The 24,962-nt window shown below is 46.2% G+C and overlaps 1 protein-coding gene across 1 annotated transcript; it reads left to right on the forward strand.

The window, feature by feature from the left end:
* Positions 1-629: 629 nt before the first annotated feature.
* SCAMP2 (secretory carrier membrane protein 2) lies at positions 630-23,727 on the forward strand. Its single transcript, XM_087878097.1, has 9 exons — positions 630-1,040; positions 9,145-9,225; positions 10,536-10,625; positions 14,557-14,674; positions 15,243-15,371; positions 16,812-16,974; positions 17,086-17,187; positions 20,223-20,337; positions 21,772-23,727. Exons 1-9 carry the CDS (start codon positions 735-737, stop codon positions 21,916-21,918), a joined length of 1,251 nt encoding a protein of 416 aa, XP_087734223.1. The 5' UTR covers positions 630-734; the 3' UTR covers positions 21,919-23,727.
* Positions 23,728-24,962: the final 1,235 nt, after the last annotated feature.

Consider the following 24,962-nt stretch of genomic DNA (forward strand, 5'->3'; position numbering starts at 1 on the left):
CATTCAGAAACAGATGAATTAAATTTATGTATAACTTACTTTTATACATAAAAATGTAGTAGAAACATAGACATGATATAGAAATATATACATAATATAGAATTTTAATTCATAAATACATATATTTATGTATAACATAATTTTATACATAAAGTGTAGTAGAAATAGACATGAGATAGAAATATATACATAATATAGAATTTTAATTCAGAAACAGATGAATTAAATTTATGTATAACATAATTTTATACATAAAAACCGTAGTAGAAACATACACATAATACAGAAATATACATCAGTACATAAGCTACCCCAATGTTGGTCAATTTGGGCTACTTTAAAATTTATTTATTATTTTTATTATTTAAACACAGAATTGTTTTTTCAAGTAATTGGAACAATACGATTTAGGGACTAATATAATTCAATCAGAGCTCCACATTTAAACAAATCTAAAACACCCGAGCTATTACACCATAGAATACGGTACCGAACTCGACCTTTCTGCCGTGCGCATGCTCACAAAGCCCGCGCATGCTCACGGTGTATCTTCTTTCCCCGCCCCCCCCCCCCCCCCAAAAAAAAAAAAAAACCCAACTTCAGGAACTCCATCTTCCTTGTGTACGCCCCCCGGAAGGCGAGCGAAGACCAAAACACACATTAAAAAAAAAAAAAAGACGTTTTACGCATGCGCACCTTTCTCACCTCGCTCCTCCTCTTCCTCCGGCCTGCCGATGAGATCACAAGGTGGAGGGGCGGAGCTTGCTTCTTGTCACGTGCCAAAAGAACGGCGCCTCGCCCTCCGGGGGCGGCACTACGCAGGCGCAGCCGGAGCCCGACGCGAAAGGGGAGGGCGGAAACCAGCCTTCCTCCCGGAAGTGTGTGCGGTTTCTAAGGGGGCGCAGGAAGCGGACCCGGGTGAGAACAGGTGCGGCGGGGGGGTCTTCGTCCCGGGTGGCGGGCAAGTAAAAAAAAAAGCGGCCATGTCGGCCTTCGACGCGAATCCCTTCGCGGATCCCGTGGACGTCAATCCCTTCCAGGTAAGCCAGGCCGAGCTTCGGGTCTCTTTCCCCCCCCCAACTTTGGGGGCGAGGGGGGGGAGGGGTAGGCCTCACTTTAATTGTGGGCGGGGGAGGGGAGGCATATATACTTCATGGGAGGGGGGCAATGAAGTAACCTGACACCCCCCCCATGGGGTCTTCTGGCAAGGCACCCCCCCCTCCCCATGCCCCACCTGGTACTCCCAGCCCCATAAGTAGGCTAGGACTTCAACTCCCATTGTTCCCAACCGCCCCTGAGCTGGGAATTCTGGGTGGGTGGGGGGGCAGGGTGGGGGGGGGAAGGGGTTCCAGAGGGATTCGTGAGTCTTGATTGGAGGAGGAGGAGGGGGTGGTGGTGGGTTTTTTTTTTTTGCCAGCTGGCACCCCCAATTTTGTAGGCCCCCTTTTTCAGCTTCTGAGCTGCTTCTCATTTAGTTTTCGTTTTTTTCTTTTCCTGTTAGAGGAAAAATTAGTCTTAGGAATAGTGGCCGAGCAAAGGTCAGCTGGGTTTAGCCTGGATCTGAGCCTTTGGTTTCCCTGTCCTGCCCAGGCACCACCCCATGCCCCAGCTGGTAGTCCCTGCCCTATAAGTAGGTTAGGGCTACAACTCCCATCGTTCCCAACCGCCCCTGGGCTGGGAATTCTGGGACAGGGTGGATCTTTGGTTTCCCAGTCCTGTCCAGGCACCCACCCCATGCCCACCTCAGGGGTGAAATCCAGCAGGTTCTGACAGGTTTTGGAGAACCGGTAGCGGAAACTGAGTAGTTCGGAGAACAGGCAAATACCACCCCTGGCTGGCCCCAGAGTAGGGTGGGAACGGAGATTTTGCATTATCCTTTCCCTGGAGTGGGGGGGGGGGGGAATGGAGATTTTGCAGTATCCTTCCCCTGCCACGCCCACCAAGCCATGCCCACCGAGCCACACCCACAGAACCAGTAGTAAAAAAAATTGGATTTCACCACTGCCCCACCTGATACTCCCTGCCCCATAAGTAGGTTAGGACTACAACTCCCATCACTCCCAACCGCCCCTGGGCTGGGAATTCTGGGGCGGGGGGCAGGGTGGAGGGAAAGGGGTTCCAGAGGGATTTGTGGGTCTGGGTTGGAGGAGTGATTGGGTGGTTTTTTTGCCAGTTGGCACCCCAATTTTGTTGCCCCCTTTTTCAGCTTTTGAGCTGCTTCTCATTTAGATTTCGCTTTTTTTTCCTTGTCGAGGAAAAATTAGTCCTAGGAATAATAGCCGAGCAAAGGTCAGCTGGGTTTAGCCTTGGCTTCCCCATCCTGTCCAGGAAACTCCCAAGCTGCCATCCATCCACAGGGCCCAAAGTATAGGCGAAACATGATTTATAATGTTGTAAGCCATTCAAAGTTGCTCAACAGTGAGAGGGGTGGCTCATGCATTTCATAAATAAATACAAGGAAATAAATAACTCCTTCCCCTTCCCCCCCCTCAAGAAAAGATGAAATATGCTGATTTTTTTTTTAGTGAATCTGATTTCTAGGGAAAGTGTGACAATCTGTTTCCTTAACCCAGGAGGGGACTCCAGTCTTGGCCACTTTTACAACTTGTGGTTCTTCAATTCCCAGAATTCCTCAACCAACATAACTGGTTAAAGAATTCTGAAAATTATTAAAGTCTAAGTTGCCAAGTTTGGAAGACCTCTGCCTTCATTGATTTCTCCAAAGAAGTAGCCATGTCAGTCTCTTACAGCCGAAACAGCATTTAAGGGTATTGTGGTTTTTAAAAACCAGGAGGAAAGCATTTTCTTCTATAATCCCCACCCTGTTGAAACTTCATTTTTCCCCCATGGTGAGGCTGGTCCCAACCCCGTTAACTTTTCAGAATGTCCTGGAAACATTTGTCAACAAATTTGGGGATCCCGTGATAGTGAGGAGCTAGTGAGACAGTTTTATGTTGGTTCCCTATTGCACACTGTACATTTGCTATCATTTGTCTTTTTAAAGTGAGGTTTAAATGTTTTTTTACATACGTGTTTTTGTTATGTATGCTGCCCAGACTATGTGAGATACAAATGTAACATATAAATAAATTGCAGTCAGCTCAATTTAATTAAGAAATGTGTTTGTCCCTAACATTCGTTGCGGTTTCAGCTAATTTAGACAGTTTCCTGCTTTCTTTCTCGGATTCCTATCTTTTAGCTGGATGAATGCTTAACACTGGCCCTAGGAATAAAAACATAGCTGCCTCTGTTCACGTAATATGCCAGAGCAAATAAGCCATTTTGTGCTTTAATGTAATAGCTTGGTTTCTGTATTACTGTAAGCCACAAACTACCCATCTCTATTTTAGCATACGGCAGTGTAGTGCGTTGCGTTAAAACCAATGGGGCTGTTGAAGTTAAAAGGAAGGGTTTTTTTAATTGCACTGCCTGTCTTGAACTTCTTGGGGAAAGATGGAGAGGAGGGAAAAAAAGACAAAATGTAAACATGATTGTGCTCAATAGATTAGTTTCAGGTTTGTTTCAAGTCGCTCATTTCTCCAGTATGGAAATGCTGTTTCGTCTGTTGGATATATAGATAATATAACAACACAAAAATGATACTTGTTCTTGGAGGTGTTCTTGGAATCCCTAAACAGGGATTGTATGGAGGAGGTTTCTGATCTGCTGTTTGAGGTTCCCTGATGGGAGTAAATAACTGTTCAGCAAGCTATGTATAAACAGAGCCATGGTTCCATGATTTTCTTGAAATATCAGCTAGGCTTTGGGATTGATTTTGCTGCTGTTTTGTTCCACTTTGCTAAGATATTTCCTGCCCTATTTTTCAAAAGGTTTTCTTCGTCTTTTTTTAATGCCCTGCTTGTGATCTTTTAAATGCAAGGTATATAAGGTAAAGGTTCCCCTCGCACATATGTGCTAGTCGTTCCCGACTTTAGGGGGCGGTGCTCATCTCCGTTTCAAAGCCGAAGAGCCAGCGCTGTCCGAAGACGTCTCCGTGGTCATGTGGCCGGCATGACTCAATGCCAAAGGCGCATGGAACGCTGTTTCCTTCCCACCAAAGGTGGTCCCTATTTTTCTACTTGCATTTTTTACGTGCTTTTGAACTGCTAGGTTGGCAGAAGCTGGGACAAATCACGGGAGCTCACCCCGTTATGCGGCCCTCGGGATTTGAACCGCTGAACTGCCAACCTTTCGATCGACAAGCTCACTGTCTTAGCCACTGAGCCACCACGTCCCTGTCCAGTATATACCCTGCAAGGTATATACTGTTTGCTAAATATGACTAGTCGTTGAAACTCTGCTGTAAGGAGTGTTACTATTCGTAATCTGGCACAGAATTCATCTGCTCTTTTATTTGATTTTACAGCTTTTAAGACACATTTCCTGTTGCTTTCCTCACAATTCTGCTGAAAAGCATGGATTTCTGCTGCAAAGGCTTTGAAGTTTGTCCTTCCAAGTCCCTAACAATGGAACAGAACCTACGCCAGATACTATTTTTTAAAGTTTTTCACCCTTCATTTGTAAATTGATTTACACCTAAGAGAAGTAGGAATTTCCTGTTCAAGATCAGTTTGAAATACCTTTTTTTTCCCTAGGTTAGCTTAATTGATGGATTTGGGATGAGGGTAAAAATAAAACTGCTCCCATTTTGGAACTGTGAAGAAATTGGGACTTTATAGTTTTATTGTTTTTTGGGGGGGGAAATATTCTTTTGTTTGAACGTCACTTTCAAAGAGTCGGGGTTTTTTGTCCTGCGGAATTTCTTCGTAACACTTTTCTTAATCCATTAACTTCTCCTTCCTCATGACAAGACGCAAGAATTGGTAATTTAAGGCACCCTGAGCCAACTTGCCTTTCTTTCTTTACCCAGGAAGGAGTTTTTAACTCACATAACTAAAGTTATCTCCCGCAGATATTTTCACGCTTGCGAAATGTAGCATTTCCACTAGGAAAATACTGTGTGCCTTTTATTCCAGATTGCAAGCTGGTAGGAAGATAACTTTTGTAACTTTTGGTACAACGCTTAGGAACTTTTAGGTAGGGTTTTTGTTTAAAAAAAAAATAAACATGGATTTATGACATTGTATCTAATGAGATGGACTTCTGCACTGATTTTTACAAAATTTAGTGATTCTTTTGAGAACCGCGGATCATCTTGAATTCCTTACGATAGATTAATCTTTTCACGTTGTTTTACTTCTGAGATTAGCCTGTAGGGTTTTAACTATTGCTTGGTCCAGTTACTCCTGCACAGTTCGTAACTCACGACACCCATTTTTACAAAAAAAATAGAATTGTTGTTGTTAGTTGCGAAGTTGTGTCCGACCCATCGCGACCCCATGGACAACGTTCTCCAAGACTTCCTGTCCTCTACCATCCTATGGAGTCCATTTAAGCTCACGCCGACTGCTTCAGTGACTCCATCCAGCCACCTCGTTCTCTGCCGTCCCCTTCTTCTTTTGCCCTCAATCTTTCCCAGCATTATTAGGCTCTTCTCCAGTGAGTCCTTCCTTCTCATTAGGTGGCCACAGTATTTGAGTTTCATCTTCAAGATCTGGCCTTCTAAGGAGCAGTCAGGGTTGATGTCCTCTAGGACTGACCGGTTTGATCGCCTTGCAGTCCAAGGGACTCGCAGGAGTAGAAGAAAAATAGAATAGTTTTTTCTTAAAACCCTGCGGGTTGCCGACCCCTGGACTAGACCTCCAAGGTCCCTTCCATCCTTAGGATTCTGTGGTTCTAACCCCAAGGAAAGCTGCTTAACCCAATATCCAGCCTCCGTGTGATTGTATCCAACCCATTTCTATGCTCCCACGAAGGCAATCTTCCAAAGACATGCCTCCATTTGCACAATCGCCAGTGACTGATACAGCCTTTTCTCCGAACAGTTCCTCTCTTTTTTTTTTTCTTTTTTTTTTTTTTGGCAACGCCAATCAGCTGATTGACAGAAGATATCCCTATCCTCAGGAAGCAAACCGTTGGGCTGAGTCAGCTGTTGCATCCGTGTCTGGCAGAGCCCGTCTAGTCTCAAAACAAAATGTCTCCAATTAGCTGGCTTCACATGACGGCGTGTTGATTGGCGTGTTGATTTACGTGTTGTCGCCTCCTTGTATCGCCACTTTCTCCCTCACTTTTGAAATTCTGAAGTTGTTAAAAGTCCTTGTTGCCTCAAGAGCTGCTTGGTGGTGAGTAATTCCCCTCGGGGAGTTTCTCCCATTTCTAGAAGGCAACTTGAATCTTAATTTATATATAAATATATATATATTTGGGTCATCTTGGAAAGGTATCTCTGTTTGCCAAAGGAGTTGGCAGCTGGAATCTTGTAAGTTTTGTTTTCTTGAACTGGGCGTGGGACTGTAGAGCAGAAGCTAATTGACTCTGCCGCTGCGCATAGGTTTTGTAATACATAACGGAATAATTCCGTAGCCTCGTAGGAAAAGTCTCTGTGGCACACGACGCGGCTCGATAACTGTCTAGATCAAGGGTGTCCAATCTTGGCTACTTTAAGATTTTTGGACTTCAACTCCCAGAATTCCCCAGCCAGTATGGAATTCTGGGAGTTGAAGTCCATAAGTCTTAAAAGTTGCCAAGGGTGGACGCCCATGATCTAGAGTTTAGAGAGGGTGTCGTAGAGACCTTTACAACATAAACATGTTGTGGACGTCTCCCTCTCTCTCTCTCTCCCTCTCTTTTTCTCACACACACACACACACACACACACACACGTGTCTCTCCCCCCCTCTCTCTCTCCCTCCCTCTCTCTCTCCCTCTCTTTTTCTCACACACACACACACACACGTCTCTCCCCCCCTCTCTCTCTCCCTCCCTCTCTCTCTCTCTCTCACACACACACACATCTCTCCCTCCCTCCCTCCCTCCCTCTCTCTCACACACATACACATCTCCCTCTCCCTCCCTCTCTCTCTCTCTCTCACACACGTCTCTCCCTCCCCTCTCTCTTTTTCTCACACACATGTCTCTCTCTCCCTCCCTCTCTCTCTCACACACACGTCTCCCTCCCTCCCCCTTCTCTCTCACACACACATGTCTCTCCCTCCCTCCCCCTCCCTCTCTCTCACACACGTCTCTCTCCCTCCCTCCCCCTCTCTCTCTCACACACACACACATGTCTCTCCCTCTCTCACACACACACACATCTCTCCCTCCCTCCCTCTCTCTCTCTCTTTCTCACACACACACACATCCCTCTCTCTCTCACATACACATGTCTCTCCCTCCCTCTCTCTCACACAACACGTCTGTCTCCCTCTCCCTCCCTCCCCCCTCTCTCTCTTTCTCACACACACACATCCCTCTCTCTCTCACATACACACACATGTCTCTCCCTCCCTCTCTCTCACACAACACGTCTCCCTCCCTCCCTCCCCCTCTCCCTCTTTCTCTCTCTCACACACACGTCTCTCCCTCCCTCCCTCTCTCTCTCTCTCTCACACACACACGTCTCTCTCCCTCTCTCACTCTTTCTCTCTCTTTCTCTCTCTCACACACACACACACAAAAAGGTATCAATATGTGACAACACCTCCATTAACCAGAAGGTGAACTGGATCTTCAGAATCTCTCAAGAGGCCTTTGTGAAGCCTCGAGGGCACATTTACAAATTAAAACGACACCCTGTTCAGGAAGTCCAACTTTCACACTTAGGCAAACTGCGTGACAAAACGAAGTGATGCAATTCGCGAGCCGCCTCTCTTCCTTTTTATAAAGCCGGGATTCTGTAATTTCAGTCAAGCCGCCAATCCCTCTTTCAGACTTTCAGGTTTGTTCAGCTTGACCCGTGATGTCTTTTTCAGGACGCTGCTTCTCCTACGATATTAAATTTTGTGGGTACTTAATGCAGAATCTATGTGTCTAATTGGTGTGTTTTTTAAAACAATTCCATTTAGGTACGTTCAAGTCATGAAATCCGTGTTTCGGTATTATTGGGTTCTTTCCCTTTTTAATTTTTTTTCAAGTCTGAAGCAAACTTTTCTTTAACTTACTCGAAAGGAAACGGTTATCTTCTTGGTCCAGGAAATCAAATGTCATCAAATAAAAACATAATCCTTTAAGACAGACTGTTTTGGAATACAGGCAGTCCTCGACTTACGACCACAATGGAGGCCAAAATTTCTGTTGCTAAGCGAGACATTTGTTAGGCGAGTTTTGCCCCATTTTGCGACAGTTGTTAAGCGAATCCCTGCCGTTGATAAGTTGGTCACACGGTCTTTAAACGAAACTGGCTTCCCTGCTGACTTTGGGGAAACCAGATTCACTTAACCGAGTTACTCATTTAACAACCGCATTGATTCCCTTAACAACCGTGGCAAGAAAGGTCGTAAGACAGAGCAAAATTCATTGAACAAATGTCTCACTGACCAAGCCTAAAATTTTAGGCTCAATTGCGGTCATAAGTTGAGAACTACCTGTACCGGTTTTCAGGCCTCCTTACCTGCCATGTGTACCTGTTTCCCTCCCTGGAGTGATTCACAAAGCTGCATAACAACATTGCTTCAGGTGGGAGTGCCAGGACTTTGCCCGAAGTTATCCATTAAATGGAGTTTGCAAAGTTTACCTATCCGGGCTAAGCTGTAATGGAGGCTGTTTAGTTGCAGCTTTGCACAGGGAGACGCAACATTTTGGTGGCCGAGGGCCCCCTTTACAGTGGGAGGGTTGGGGGCTACAAAGTAGGCGTGGCTACATTTGGTGGAACTTGAATTTGGAATTTGAAATTAAGGATTTTCTTTGTTTTGGGACTAACCTGCCTGTTTTAGGGGTTTATAGTTGCCCACTTTGGGAGCACAGGAAACTACCATTGGTCCTTAGCCATCCTGGTTAGGAGGTGGAGGTGGGTTTCTTGACAATTTAAATGTTAAAAGGCTGGGTTGGAGTAAAAAGGCTGGGTCTGCAGGATGCCTGAATGCTTTCAAGGAAATGTTTTCCAAACTTAGCAATGGGTGGACTTCCACTCCCAGAATTCCCAGCCACCTTAAAATCCACGCAGTTGAGAAACGGCAGTCTAGACTGTAAGCAGAACAGGTCCAAGAACCTCATCTAAAATTAAACATACACCCCTGACGTGTTCCAGGAAACTATTAATATTTTTCCTCCTCCTTCTCCTCCTCTTTTCTTCTCCTCCTCCTCCAGGATCCTTCGGTCACTCAGCTGGCCAATGCAAACCAAGGTACCCTGGATGAATTCAATCCCTTCTCGGAGAATTCTCGGCAAGTAAGTTCAGTGGGGTAGAGTCAGCCTTAAACGGCCCACCATGGTGGAATCCCTGTAGGGGAATATTTCTTTGATGCTGTACAACTATGATACCTAGTTATCAGTGGTTTTATATGTGCTTTTAAACGTTTTGCTGGGGAGCTGCCCAAAGTTGGTTGAAATTCATTGAATATTCGTAACATCTCTGATCTCCGGGTCTTTCGCTGTGCCCTCAAGACCCTACTGTTCCTACAGGCGGGGCTGTCTAATTGAATGATTTTAAATTGGGTTTTAACTTTGGGTTTTAAAATTCAGCCAAAACTATTTAATGATTTTAATTAATTTTAACTATGATATTGTATATTTATGTTTTTAATTTTGGCTGTCCACCGCCCCGAGTCCTTCGGGAGGAGGGCGGTATATAAATAAAATTATTAATATTAATATTATTAAATAGCAATTGCACTTAGACTTCATAGTGCTTTACAGACATCTCTAAGCGGTTTGCAGAGTCAGCATGTTGCCCCCAAATATCTGGATCCTAGGTAACCACATAAATGTTTTTTTTAATAAATAATTAGGAGCCGGTTGTCTTATCTCTTATCTCCCACTTTCTGATATCTGCTCCCTTCCTCCCCATTTTTTAAGTTTTAGTTATAACCTGTATTTTTATTGCAATTATACATATATACCTACATACAGTTTTATTTTGAAGTTGTAAGCTGCCTAGAGAGAAACCTTGCGGGGTGACAGACAAATTTCATCATCATCATCATCATCATCATCATTATTATTATTATTATTATTAATTCAGAAACTACACACCTGTGGATGAAACATGTCACAGTGATACCCATTGTCATCGGGGCACTTGGTACCATGTCCAAGAATTTCACAAAACACTTCAAGAAATTGCAGCTTCCTGCAATAACACCAGCGGAACTGCAAAAAACTGCGCTACTCGGAACATTGTATATTTTAAGAAGGTACTTGGTTGATACCTAGGATGCTGGCAGCAACCCGTATCAACCATTAGCACCAGTCAATGGTATTTGTGATGAATTTTTAAATATTCAGTTGACTGAGTTTCATGTTTAATGAATAAAAGAGAGTAATAATAATAATAATATGATGATGATGATGATGATGATGATGATGATGATGATGCATCTTAAGAAGGTACTTGGTTGATCCCTAAGACGCTGGCAGCAACCCATATCAACCATTAGCACCAGTCAATGGTATTTGTGATGCATTTTTGAATATTCAGTTAACTGAGTTTTATATTTAATGAATACAGATAATAATAATATTTTGCTCTCATCCTTTAGACAAATGCAGCTCAGACCATCCCAACAACACAGCCTGCTGGCCCCTCTCAACCTGCGGTGCTACAGACTTCTGTGGAGCCCACCCCACAGGTGTGCCCCCCCCCCCATTTACTCCTTGCATTATTAGAGTCTGTCTCTGCAGGACTTCATCCCTTATCCTAGGGCTATCCCATAATAGACAGGCCCATGTAGTGCTGATCAGGGCGATAATCCTCTGGAAAAGGTATCTTAATATCTTTTTTTTTTGTGCATATTGGGGTGTGTTGTTTGTTTGATTTTTTTGGCCTCTGTTCATAAGGAAGGGGAAACAAGCTTGTGTTCTGGATTTTTTAATCTGGAACACTCCTTGCCACTCCCTTCGTCCAGTTAGATTGGGATTCCAACTCCAACTCCCAAGGTTCATAGCTAGCTAGCTTGCTTGCTCAAAGGATTCTGGGAGATGTGGTCTCTGCACATTTGGAGGAGGGCCAAGAAGGAAGAAGACGAATGTGACATGTGACCAGGGTGGATTAAATCAATCGCCTGCCACTGTCACTTTTATTTCACTCGCGAAAACTGGAATATTTCCTGCTGAACCCCTCTCTAATTTTAGAACTCCCCTGGCCACTGAAGGAGTTTTGTTGAAACTGTCTTTGTTTCCCTTAGTTCATTCTTCGCTTCTCTCTTTTGCCTCTGGGGTCCTTGGTGCTCTCTGAGCTTGGTAGTTTCATCCCCAAACTGGATAACGTCACCCTTCAAACCCCACTCCTTTGTAGCACTGATGATGTTACCTAGTTGGGTCATGAAAGGTCTACAGGAAAACAACCAAGCTCAGAGAGCACCAATGATCCCACAGCCGTCGTCCTCCTCCTCCAACCCCACTCCCTTCTAGCACTGATGATGTTACCTAGTTGGGTCATGAGATGTCTGCCAGGTGTCGAGGTCGTCTCAAATAAATTGCATTTCAAACAAAGTCTTGGAAGAAAACCCCTATTTATTAAGCACGACATTCTGACTCCATTGCAGCCAACACTGACTTCCAGTCCCAAAACCCTCCCTTTCCGTTCCCCACTCCCCTGTACTCACTGGCCATCTTCCAAGTCACTCTGCCCCTAATCTACTGCTCCAGCTCAAAGGAATTTCCCCCCTCCCATCCCATCTCCTAGGGGATATTACCTCCAGGGAAAATAAGTAGGTGAAAAGTCAAACGTCCCTTTCCAAACGCCTCCGCTCCTCCTCCTTATGTCAGCACTAGAGTAAATGCAGCTTGAAGTGCTGACAATGTCTACAACAGGGGTATCAAACTTAATTTCATTGAGGGCCACATCAGGGTTGTGTTTGACCTCGGTGGGCCGGGAGGCGTGGCCAGGGTAGGCATGGCCAGCTCGACGTACTCATCGAGGCTCCATTTACGGCCGCAACAGCCTCCTGCAGCCCTCTGCCAGCGAAAATGGAGCATGTGGCCTCTCTGAGCTCTGTTTTCAAAGAACACGAAATCATAAAGAATAATTTAATTTTCTACCTTTGCATGAGGAAAGAGGAGATGCGTTTTAAGTATATTCCCGGTGGTCGTGTTTTCCCACGTGCAGTTTTTCTCTTCTTCCCTTGCCTGACTTGTCTAACCTGTTTCGAGGGCCACTTACTCAGTTGCAGAAGCTAGCGGATCAGGCCCGTCCCGTAAGCTTAGAACAAGCCTAGTTGTGTGTTGCAGCTGCTGCTTAGACAGGCCAGCAAGTACCTGACTCCTAAATTCATCTCAGCAAGTTCAGAAGGTTCAGAGAGGCAGAAGTTGCTAGAGGACAGCAGCGGTCAGAGTCAACGGCAGGTAAAACGCGAAGGGTAGCAAATGCCACCAGCAGAGAATCTTGCATCGCTTCCTCTAGGCCAGGGGTCTCCAATCTTGGCAACTTTAAGCCTGGCGGACTTCAATTCCCAGAATTCTCCAGCCAGCTTTGCTGGCTGGGGAATTCTGGGAGTTGAAGTCCGCCAGGCTTAAAGCTGCCAAGGAAGCTGGCTGGGGAATTCTGGGAGTTGAAGTCCACCAGGCTTAAAGTTGCCGAGGAAACTGGCTGGGGAATTCTGGGAGTTGAAGTCCGCCAGGCTTAAAGTTGCCGAGGAAACTGGCTGGGGAATTCTGAGAGTTGAAGTCCACCAGGCTTAAAGTTGCCAAGGAAGCTGGCTGGGGAATTCTGGGAGTTGAAGTCCGCCAGGCTTAAAGTTGCCAAGGAAGCTGGCTGGGGAATTCTGGGAGTTGAAGTCCGCCAGGCTTAAAGTTGCCAAGGAAACTGGTTGGGGAATTCTGGGAGTTGAACTCCGCCAGGCTTAAAGCTGCCAAGGAAGCTGGCTGGGGAATTCTGGGAGTTGAAGTCCGCCAGGCTTAAAGCTGCCAAGATTGGAGACCCCTCCTCTAGGAAGTTACAGGGCCTCCTCGACTTACGACCGCAATTGAGCTCAAAAGTTTCTGTTGTTCAGTGGGACATTTATTCAGTGAGTTTTGCCCCGTTTGACGACTCTCTGTGCCACGCTTGTTAAGTCACGGCAGTTGTTAGGTTAGTCGTACGGCCGTTAAATGAATCAGGCTCCCCCGTTGATTTTGTATGTCAGAAGGTCTCTGAAGGGGATTGCGTGACCCACCCGGGGTCACTGCAACTGTCATAAATACGAGTCACTTGCCAAGTCTCCGAACCTTGATCACGTGGCCGCAGGAACCTTGCAGTGGTCGTGAGTGGAGAAAACATGTTTTCAGTGCTGCCGTAACTTCCAGCAGTCCCCCTAAACAAACGGTTGTAAGTCCAGGACTACCTGTAATCACTTCTCCTCCCGAGGGATCCTGCTTTACGTTTTTATTGCTCCTGATCGCAAAACCCATTTCTCTTCTGAGATACCAGTCCTTTCCTGATGCCGTTTTTTTTTTTTTTTGGAATTACGTTTGGGACAAGGACCTGGGAAAGCAGAAAGGGAGAGGCGGCGATATCTGCCCCTCGAGGGAGAAAGTTCAAAAAGTTCTTCTATCAGCACTTCTGAAATTCTTTTTTTATTTCGTATGCACAATTTTCTAGGAAGAAAAATCACAAAACATTGGCTGGCAATACATTTTGAGAGCCTGGGGTGGGGTTGTTGTTTTTTTTAAAAAAATTGGCTCCTCGGAAACAGATAACCAAATTCTTCCAAAATCCTAAAACTTAAGTATTTAATGGTGCCGCTATTTATTACTTAATTCGTTGATCAAATGTAGATACCAGCCATGTCCCTCACACAGGTAACTCAACATAAAGGCCTAAAACCCTTATAAAATTGCAATAAGAAGAGCCAGATAAAACCAAAGAATAAGAATAAATTAAATGTTAAAAGGCTGGGTTGGAGTGAAAATGCTGGATCTGCAGAATGCCTGTATACTTTTAGGTAAAGGTAAAGGTTCCCTTCGCACATATGTGCTAGTCGTTCCCGACTCTAGGGGGCGGTGCTCATCTCCGTTTCAAAGCCAAAGAGCCAGCGCTGTCCGAAGACGTCTCCGTGGTCATGTGGCCGGCATGACTCAACACCAAAGGCGCACGGAACGCTGTTCCCTTCCCACCAAAGGTGGCCCCTATTTTTCTACTTGCATTTTTTAAGTGCTTTCGAACTGCTAGGTTGGCAGAAGCTGGGACAAGTCACAGGAGCTCACCCCGTTATGCGGCACAGGGGATTCGAACCTCTGAACTGCCGACCTTTTGATCGACAAGCTCAGCGTCTTAGCCACTGAGCCACCGCGCCCCTTCTGTATGCTTTTAAGGCAGCGCTTTTCCAAACTTGGCAACCTTAAGATGTGTGGACTTCCACTCCCAGAATTCCTCAGAGAATCCCGGGAGTTGAAGTCCACACATCTTAAAAATTGCCAAGTTTGAAAAAAAAGCTGTTTTTAAGGACCAGAAAGCAAAACCTCCACTCCAAAACGATTATAGGTACAGGTTCTTTCCCTAGCACCCCTGCCCACCTCCTAGAATTTACTTTAACCCTCCCCTCTCCTTTTCTAATAATCTTTATTGCTTCTCCCCGCCTTCAGTCTGTGGCCTCAGCAGCACAGGCTGGGCTCATGAAACAGCAAGAAGAATTAGAAAGGAAAGCTGCGGAGCTGGACAGAAAGGAGCGCGAACTGCAGAACAGCGCAGCCGGCTTTAACCGTGAGTAATAACAGAATAACGGATCGGGAAGGGACCTTGGAGGTCGTCTAGTCGAACCCCCTGCTTAGGCAGGAAACCCTACACTACTTCAGACAAATGGTTATCCAACATCTTCTTAAAAACTTCCAGTGTTGGAGCATTCAGAACTTCTGGAGGCAAGTAGTTCCACTGATTAATTGTTCTCACTGTCAGGAAATTTCTCCTTAGTTCTAAGTTGCTTCTCTCTTTGATTAGTTTCCATCTGTTGCTTCTTGTCCTGCCTTTTGGTGCTTTGGAGAATAGCTTGACTGCCTCTTCTTTGTGGCAGCCCCTGAGATATTGGAAGACTCCTATCCTGTCTCCCCTGGTCCTCCTTTTCATTAAACCAGACATACTCAGTTCCTGCAACCGTTCTTCATATTGTTTAGCCTCCAATCTCCCTAATTACTGCTCTTCTCTATGCTCTTTAATGCTCAAGTGTCCGTGGAGCAAGACATCTACTCCAATCCCCTCCTCTGGGCAGGCTTCCAAATTCGGGCACCGTGGTGGAAGCCCTTCCCGAAATGCGTTCTTTTTTTCTCCACTCCAGCAAAACAGAACAACTGGCCCCCGCTTCCGAAGATCTGCCCCATCAAGCCTTGCTTCTATCAAGATTTCTCCGCGGAGATCCCAGCTGACTATCAGCACATTTGCAAAATGATGTATTACCTGTGGATGTGTGAGTAAAAGCGGTGAAGCGAAAGAGGCCGGGAAGCTTTCTCCATGATAATGAAAACATTGGGAATTTTTGTTTGTTGTTTAATTTTTTTTTTTTTAAAAAGGGTAAAAAAGAACCAATTGGAGGTGCACTGTTGATATTGCCGATTTCCGTTTCCACCACGACTTAAACCTCTAAGTAAAAACGATCTTTAGCTCCGTTCGTTGGGAAAAGATCTAGTAGGGAATGGGACCTGCGACATTCCCTGCCTCCCCGCGGCTCTGATGGGTGAAATGCTCCCGGTTCGGACCGGATCGCCCGATCCGGTAGCGATGGCGGCGGGTGGTTCAGAGAACCGGTAGCAAAAATCCCTGTGCCCCCCCCCCACTCCCCACCCCCATGCCCAGCTGAGCCGCATGATCATCAGCAGCTTTTTTTTAAAAAACTTTTAAAAGCATTTTTTCTACCACCTCTTCCAATGAAAAAATGCTTTTAAAAGTACAAAAAAAATAGCCTCTGACGATCGCGCGGCTCAGCTGGGATCGTCAGAGGCTTTTTCAAAGCATTTTTTTTTTTTTGCAACCTCTTGGCGGAAGAGGTGGTTAAAAAAATGCTTTGAAAAGTCTCTGACGATCCCAGCTGAGTTGCCTGATCGGCCGAGAGGCTTTTCAAAGCATTAGAAAAAATGCTTTGAAAAGTTAAAAAAAAAAAAAGAGAGTTGGCCACGCCCACCCAGTCACATTACCCCCCACCAAGCCACGCCCACAGAACCGGTAGTAACAAATTTTACATTTCACCCCTGTAGATGTAACCGACAAGAGAAGACCGGTCCCTCAGATCACCTGGTCCCAAGCCGCAAAGGGCTTTAACCAAGATTTTTCGTCGGGCCCTGAAAACCTATTTATTTCAACTAGCTGGGCTGGCTTGAGTTAAATTTTAAATTGATTTTAAATTGGGTTGTTTTAATTTACGGCCAAAATATTTAATTACTTTAAACTGTTTTTAAATTTTGTATGTTCTGTTTTTTTACTTTGGCTGTTCACCGCCCTGAGTCCTGTTTGGAGAAGGGCGGTATAGAAATGGAAACAAAATAAAATAAAATAAATAAATAAAATTTAACCAACAACAGCTTAGAAAGCATTTTGCAGAAGTGAGGAAAGGGTCCCAGTTATTTTGGACAACCTGGTTCATCAAACGGAGGTGACGATTGAAGGAACTTGGCCGAGACTCCCCTCTTCAAATAAAACAGCCCTCGAATTGCGTCCTTGCCATGCAAAGGGGTGTGTTACCACTCCAGCTTTTTTAAAAAAAAACCTTGGAGGCGATTAAGAGCATCCGTATTTGTCGTTCCCACGGGCCTCGAGGAATTCCCTCCGCATTTCGGATCTTTAGCGAAGCTTTTCCGCTGATTTTTCTTTTTTTTTCTTTTTTTTTTCCCCCTTTCTTTTCTCTCCTGGCCAGTTCACTCGGTCACCCTGCTGTTAAACGTCCTCGCCTGCCTGGCGGTGTTCACGGTGGAGCCCACCACCACGGGATCGGATTTCGGCCTCTCCATCTTGTGGCTCGTCTTGTTCACCCCTTGCGCTTTCCTGTGTTGGTACCGGCCGGTTTACAAGGCTTTCAGGCAAGGGACCACGTCCCTCCCGGAGGGCAGGGGGTGGCCCCCGACGTTTAAAAGGGGCCCCTGACATTCGTGAAATGATCCGGCTTGACTCCCTCCCTGTCTCTTCCGCAGGTCTGACAGCTCCTTCAGTTTCTTTGTCTTCTTCTTCATCTTCTTCTGCCAGATAATTGCCCACATCGTCCAGGCTGTCGGTATCCCTAATTGGGGGAGCAGGTAAGAAGCCTCGTGCCTATCCCGAAGCCCTGATGGGCAGAGCAGGCTCTGCTGCTGGCAGACGAAGAGAGCTGCTGCCTTGGGGGTCCCCCCGTCCGTCCGTCCGTCCCCCCCACTACTTACCCCTTTTCTAAAGCCTCTTCTGTGTTGTTGTTTTTTCCTCCTGGTCTGCGGCTTCCACAGATCCAAGCTGAAGCACCTCTAACTCCATGCTTCCTGCCCTCAATCTTCGCCCAAAAGGCCTGTATTTCTTCTAACCTTTTCGAACGCATCCGGCCCCCCCGTGCTTGTACTCACCTCCTCCCGCCACCTTGCATGTTTTCTGATCCGTGAATGGTGTGCACGCTACTCCCTCTCCTCCTCTCCTTCCCCCTCTCTCTCCCTCTCCCTTTCTCTTTCTTTCTCCCTCTCCTTTTCTCCCCTTCTCTTCCTCTTTCCCTCTCTCTTCTCCTCTCTCCCTCTCCCTCCCTCTTCCCTCTCTCCCTCTTTCTCTCCCCTTCTCCCTCTCTCCCCTATCCCTCTTCCCTCTCTCTCTCTTTCTCTCTCTCTCCCCCTCCCTCTCTCCCCTGTCCCTCCCTCTTCCCTCTCTCTCTCGCTCCCTCCTCTTTCTCCCTCTCTCCCTCTCCCTCACTCTTTCCCTCCCTCCCTCTCTTTCTCTCCCCCCTCTCCCTTTCTCCCTTTCTCGGCTTCTCTTCCTCTCCCTCCCTCTCCCTCCCCTTCTCCCACTCTCTCATTCTCTCTCACTCCCTCCCCTCCCTCTTTCTCTCCCCCCTCTCTTTCCCTCTACCTCTGTCCCCCTTTGCTCCTTTCTCGCTCTCCCCCCTCCCTCTCTCTTCCTCTCCCCCTCTCTCTCCCACTCCCTCATTCTTTTTCCATCCCTAGCCGTGTTTTCAGGTCTCACTCACTTTAAGGCATTCTGGATTTAGCAGTCCTCAACCATCATCCCTGTCACCCTCCACCTTCTCCTTCCTCAAGAAAACCGAGTCAAATTTGGGGCAGGAGGTAGTTTGTACGCCCTGAAATCATTTGACTTGAAGAAGTCAACCAGGGAGGGAGAGAACGACGGAGAGGCCCCAAGCCATTCAGATTGCACGCAATGTGGACTTTGCAAATTGAATTGGTTGTATAGATGCTCAGTTCTGGCTTCCATCAGGAGGCAACCCAGGGCCCCTCCCTCTCCATAAAAGTCCTTAGACTATCTTTACAGATAGTTGCTGATTGTGCAAGGAGGCTTTTGTCCAGAACTGACAGCTCGTCTTGTATTTCTGGATCTTGGGTGTGTCAGTGACACATGCAAAATTTACCAGCGGTGTCTGCAGACTTCATGACGCCGCAGTTTATGGGCCAGGAAACCCAACTGCGTCTGTGAACCAAGCTGGATATATTCAGCTTGATAGAAGGCAGTTTTATTTTAAATTTATTACATTTATTTCCTGTATCAATTAGCAAAGCATCCTGGACTAAAAAAAAAAAAAAGCAGAAACCCTCTTCCCTAATTATCCAATTATGGACAGTCTTAGACTTGGAGTTTGGTTATTCCTGGCTGTCTCGAAGGTGCTTTTTTCCAAAGGCAACTGGGCTTTTCTTGCTTTTTCCTGGGAGGATGTTTCGCTTCTCATCCGTGAACCTGCCAGAACTGACGAAGCTTCTTGGACGAGAAGGAAAAACCAAGAATAGTCCAGTCGCCCTTTTGAAAAAAGCACTTTTGAGACAACTGTGACCTGGATGACTGAGGATCTCTCATAGACAGAATAACTAGAGTTGGAAGGGACTTTGGAGGTCTTCTAGTCCAACCCCCTGCTCAGGCATACCATTGCCCATACCATTCCAGACCAAGAGCCCTGGTAGCGCAGCAGACTAAAGCACTGTTATTAACATCAGCTGCCTGCAATTACTGCAAGTTCAAATCTCACCAGGCTCAAGGTTGACTCAGCCTTCCATCCTTCCGAGGTAGGTAAAATGAGGACCCGGATTGTGGGAGCAATAAGCTGACTTTGTATAAAAAAAGAACACCGCTTGGGGGGGGGGGGGCGAAAGCCCTACTAAGCAGGTATATACAAAAGTATGAAGGCTATTGCTTAACGCATTGTAAGCCGCCCTGAGTCTCCGGAGAAGGGCGGCATATAAATCAAATTAAAAAAAATGGTTGTCCAGTCTCTTCTCAAGCACCTTCGGTATTGGAGCATTTACAATTTCTAGACATTTATTCCTAGCTATTACCTGTGAAAGCATGACACTTTTTAGACCAAACAGGCCTCTCTATAGAGAAAATTCTGCAGCACAAGAGATATTTGTTCGTTTTTTTCAGGTAGCCTCTTAGAGGAAACTGTAAGGGGCTTTGATACCGCTGGCCTCCAGTCTCTGCAGTCTATCAGTGGAGCTGGCAGCAAAGTCGGACAGTGAGGAGGTTGGGGAGGAACCTGGGCCAGTCCTGGGGGTTGGGGAAAGCTCGGATGAGAGCTCTGTGTCAGAGGCAGAGAGGGAGATAGACAGCAGTGAGGCAGAGAAGCAGCTGGAGCCCGTTCCCAATGTGCGCATACGCAGAGCTGCCAGAAGACAAGAACAACTCAGAAAGCAGGGTCGACTCGGGAGTAAAGCCATACCTTGGAGGTGATCGGCCCCTCCGATAGGAAATAAAAGAGCAGCATAGAGAGAGTGGGCTTTTGCAGGAAACAATTCGTTCGTTCCGTGACTCTGAGAGACTCTGTGCCAAGTTTGGCCTTGTACTGCGGTTGGAAACAAGTTACGTGGCAGCTTGCCAAGCGAGATAAGGTCTGTGTTGATAAATATTCCTTTGCAAAACTGTCCGGACAAACCTTGCTGACTGTGAATGAACGTAATCCACAGTCGTGTAAATCAAAGAAGTTTTGCCGGCACCAATTCCTGCCTCCTGCTTGTTTAAGGGAACCTCGGTCAGAACAAGAGAACGTCTTACTTACTTACTTCTCCATTCGCAGCGGAATCTGAATTTCTACTCATTCAATATTCCCCCCTCCCCTTCCTTCTCCCCCCCCCCCCCCCCGTTCTTCTTCCAGTGGCTGGATTTTGGCCTTCTCCGCAACCTCAAACTTGGCCGTGAAGATTATCATGATAGTGGTTGCCATGTTCTTCACAACCTGCGCCACGCTCTCCCTCTTCCTGCTGAAACGAGTGAGTTGGGAAGACAGATGATTGACGGGTCTAGAATCCTGCAAGCCCTTTCCGCAGCGTTCTCCAAGTAGCCTTCCTTCCTTCTCCTTTTCCCACCGTGGTGGGTGGGTGGGTGGGTAAGGAGTTTATCTCTGCGGCAATCGGAGGTCAACATCTCCCTGCCCTTTCTTCTTGCCAAGTGGGGCTGATGGATCCCCCGACCCCGAATATCTTAACGGAGCTTAGTTGACTACCCCACTGATAACAGGCAGTCCTCGACTTACGGCCACAGTTTAGCCCAAAAGTTCCGTTGCTAAGCGAGACATTGAGTTTGCGTCCCGTTTTACAACTTCCCCTGCCATGGTGGTTAAGCGAATCCCTGTAGCTGTTAAGTTAGTAACAACGGTCGTTAAAAGCGAGCCTGGCTTCCCCATTGACTCTGCTTGTCAGAAGGTGGCAAACCGTCGTAAGTATGAGCCATTTGCCAAGCATCCGAATTTTCGATCACATGACCCAGGAGGATGCTGCAACGGTCATCCACGTGAAAAATGCTCATAAGTCACTTTTTTTTATTTTTAGTGCCGTTGTAACTTATTTATTTACTTATTTAATGAGATTTATATGCCGCCCTATCTCCAGCCGGACTCAGGGCAGCTCACAACAGTAAAAAAACATCTAATGAAAAAGTTAAAAAAGGAAATTAAATCCAAACCTCATAATTTAACGGTTAAAAGTGCAATTAAGACTAACAGGTTAAAAAATTAAAATCCTATCAGTCCCATTCAACCCCATCGAACCCCATTCAAGCGGTCATTAAATGAACTGTCGTAAGTCGAGGACTACTTGCATGCTTCTAGAATACTTTTGTCGTGCCTGGGTGGGCTTTTGGCCCATTAGTAGTTCATTCGAGGTACTAAGCCATGGTACCGATAAAGGAGAATATTAGTAGCTCAGGGTTGACGTGAGGGGTCCTTGGTTGTCTCTGAGCTTGGTGGTTTTCTTGCAGACATTTAATTACCCAGCTAGGTAACCTCATCAGTCATAGAAGGGAGGTGGGTTTTTGGAGAGGAGGAGGAGGAAATGGAAGAGGAAGAGGAGGAAGTATAGGATTGTGGGGTCCTTGGCGCTCTCTGAGCTTGGTGCTTTTCTTGCAGACATTTCATGGCCCAGCTAGGTAACATCATCAGTGCTAGTCCATGGGTTTATTGAACAAAATTGGCCATGTTGGGGGATGCCGCCACAGCTGTCAAACACGAGGAGCGCCATAACTTTAAACTCTTGCTCAATGAAAACTCGTAATTCAACCTGTACAAGAGTTGTATAAACAGCCAGAGTGCCGCCACCGTCACGCTGCTGGTCTCCTCCAGTGGAACAAGGGATGGGCGGTTGCCAGCTCTGGACCTGCCGGGCAGGGCTCTTACTGACCTCCTCACTTTGCTTTCTCCACTCCCAAAGGTCCACTCGCTCTATCGCCGGACAGGCGCCAGCTTCCAGAGAGCGCAGGAAGAATTCTCCCAAGGCATCCTCAGCAACAGGAACTTTCAGACGGCCGCTAGCGGGGCAGCCTCCACGGCGGCTCAGAACGCTTTCCGGGGAAACTGAACTTCCCCAGCGAGGTTCCTGCTTCCGTTCCTCACGGTATCTGATCGTCGACGTTCAGGCAGTTCTCCCCCCGCGGGTGCAGCACGCCTTAACTCCCAAGAGGCTCGCGGGGAGTTTCAACCCTCCCAACTTTACCCTGTCTCCATCCGCGTCTTGTTGGAAAGGGCAAAATTTGGGGTGCCTAAACTTCGGTGTGATTTTTTTTTTCCCCCACTCTCCCTCTTTCCTCCTTCCTTCCCTTCCAATATCCCTTTTTTTTATATATATACTTAAAAACGTGTATATTTCCTGCACTTTTCCATTTCTTCCGTTGCTGGTGTTTGGGGGGTGGGGGTGAGAGATTTTTGCACTCTTGATCCTCCCGCTGGAAGCATCACTGAACAATCCCCTTCCCTTCCCTTCCTCTTCCCAGCTGCTAACTTTGATGATTATTTTTTTTTTAATTAGCCGAAGATCGTTAACTGCCAGCTGTAGAATGAACGTACGGCTGTTTTCCCCTTGTGTATGTTTTCTGGGAGATCTGAAAAGACACGATTTGTGGAAGACACTGCGCCTTTTTCCCCCTCCCTCACCCCCCCCCCAGCCCCCCAAAGCCATCAAAACAAACCAGGTTTCCTATCTGGGATTGAAATTTTTGGATCGTCGGAGAGGATAAAGTCTTATTCACCAGCAGCGTTGCCCCCCCCCCCCCCCCGAGACGTTAGCAACCTGGATTTTTGAAAGGAGGCGATGGGGTTTCAGTGAAGCAAACATGGAGATGATGAAGGGGGCAATTATTTCTAATTCTGATTCGTCTCTCTGCCCTCCTCGCCCAGCCTCCCTACAACCGCCAGAGCAGACGATTCTTCAAAAGGAGCACATTAGCAAAAGCTCCTCTTCCTCAAAAATAAATAAATAAATAAATGATCCTATGGAAATACCTCCTCTGCTTTTTATCAGATTTTTTTTTTTTTTTTCCCTTCCCAGTTGCCGGCACCTCTGGTTTCAAAATAAAAGTTTGGAGAGAAAGACGATGGGTTTAGCCAAGGCTTGTTTGGGGCAGAATGGGTGACAGGCAGCTGCGTCCAAAAATTTTAAATTCTTTTTTTATTCAAAGCTTGAATGACAGCATCCGTCAAAAACATCCGGGCTCCCCTCAAGAGGCCCGTTTTGTGTTCTCTGAAAACGAATCAGTGTAAAACTTTGGAAGATCCCTCCTCATCTGATAGGCTTGACCGATTGATCGACTCTTAAATTGGGGATATCGACTCTTAAATTGGGGATATAGCTCTCCAGAACCCTAAACGCTCTTTGGTTAACGTCCGTCGACCTACTTCAAGTGATCTAAGATGCACATCTAAGGCTTATAAATATCTTTTAATAAATCTGATGGAGGAGGAGCGTTCAGAGAGCTTACAATCTCGCTAACCAGTTTTTTTTTCTCCTTGCTTTTTTACTCCTTCAGGTAAACTTGGTGTCTTCCTCTCTTCCCACCCCCAAAATACGTAGGTGTTTGGGGTTTGTTTTGGTTTTTTTCCACCACGGATGTTTCCAAACTTTTGTGAGCTTGGAATGCACCCTGGTACATCCCAGGGAAGTATCTCTTGGTTTCTGTCTCTCTTTTTTATTTTTATTATTATTCTTCGGAGATATGTAATGATGGCAGAAATGAGATTTTTTAAAAAGAAAAATGAAATAAAATCTTCCCCTTTCGGATGTATTTTCCACCTCTAATTTTTTTTTTTTTTTTTTTTGGTTGTAAAAAAAAAATTGTATATGTCAAACTTTTGTGGTTAAACGCAGAATAAAAATATCAAGACTTAGTAGAAACATGTTTTTGTGTGTGTGTCTGTCTGTCTTTGAATGCCATTAAACATTGGAACACTTTGTTTCTCTTATTGCCTTGTCCTATTATATTCTGTTCCCGAAGCTCTTGATCGTGGCCTTCAAAAGAGAAACGGGAGCAATGCAAACTGATTTCTGGAGGCAGCTGCCAAGGGAAAGCTTCAAGGGATCATTTTCAGGCATCGTGTGACAGGCTGAATCTTAGTGGCTGTTTGCACGTCGTCCAATTTTCTGACTTTACAAGGAAGACCAAGTCACAAATACGACAAGAGGCTGGGCTGGCACATCATGAGACACATACACAGAGAGAGAAAGGGAGGGGGAAAGATTGTTTTTATCAATAATTCTAGTTGACAAACATGTATCTCATGCTCCCTCCCTCCCTCCCTTATTTTCCCCACAAATATTATCCTACAAGATGGGCTGGATACCCAGCTGGCTTTCATGTCTAACATGGAACCAGAACTCTCCGTCTCCTGGTGTTTGGCCCAAACTCATCCAGCTGGCTGTCATGCTTAAGGTGGCACTACAACTCACTGTCTCCTGGTCATTGGCCCATAGTCACCCAGCTAAGGTGGAACTACAACTCACCATCTCCCGGTCATTGGTCCAAAAACTCATCCAGCTGGCTGTCATGCTTAAGGTGGCACTACAACTCACTGTCTCCTGGTCATTGGCCCATAGTCACCCAGCTAAGGTGGAAGTACAACTCACCGTCTCCAGGTCATTGGCCCAAAAACTCATCCAGCTGGCTATCATGCTTAAGGTGGAACTACAACTCACCGTCACCTGGTCATTGGCCCATAGTCACCCAACTAAGGTGGAACTACAACTCACTGTCTCCAGGTCATTGGCCCAAAAACTCATCCAGCTGGCTGTCATGCTTAAGGTGGAACTGCAACTCACTGTCTCCCGGTCATTGGCCCATAGTCACCCAGCTAAGGTGGAACTACAACTCACCGTCTCCATGTCATTGGCCCAAAAACTCATCCAGCTGGCTGTCATGCTTTTAAGGTGGAACTACAACTCACTGTCTCCTGGTCATTGGCCCAAAAACTCATCCAGCTGGCTGTCAAGCTTAAGGTGGAACTACAACTCACTGTCTCCTGGTCATTGGCCCAAAAACTCATCCAGCTGGCTGTCAAGCTTAAGGTGGAACTACAACTCACTGTCTCCTGGTCATTGGCCCAAAAACTCATCCAGCTGGCTGTCAAGCTTAA

The sequence above is a fragment of the Pantherophis guttatus genome, chromosome 13 (genome assembly GCF_059756535.1).
Source record: "Pantherophis guttatus breed Tessera chromosome 13, ASM5975653v1, whole genome shotgun sequence".
NCBI classification, from domain to species: domain Eukaryota; kingdom Metazoa; phylum Chordata; class Lepidosauria; order Squamata; family Colubridae; genus Pantherophis; species Pantherophis guttatus.

Excerpts from the sequence above, each read along its gene's own strand:
- SCAMP2 (XM_087878097.1), top strand. The coding sequence starts at position 735 with ATGAGATCACAAGGTGGAGGGGCGGAGCTTGCTTCTTGTCACGTGCCA. Across the intron at positions 14,675-15,242 it reads CAGCGCAGCCGGCTTTAACC|CAAAACAGAACAACTGGCCC; the intron begins GTGAGTAATAAC and ends TCTCCACTCCAG. Across the intron at positions 20,338-21,771 it reads CCCTCTTCCTGCTGAAACGA|GTCCACTCGCTCTATCGCCG; the intron begins GTGAGTTGGGAA and ends CCACTCCCAAAG.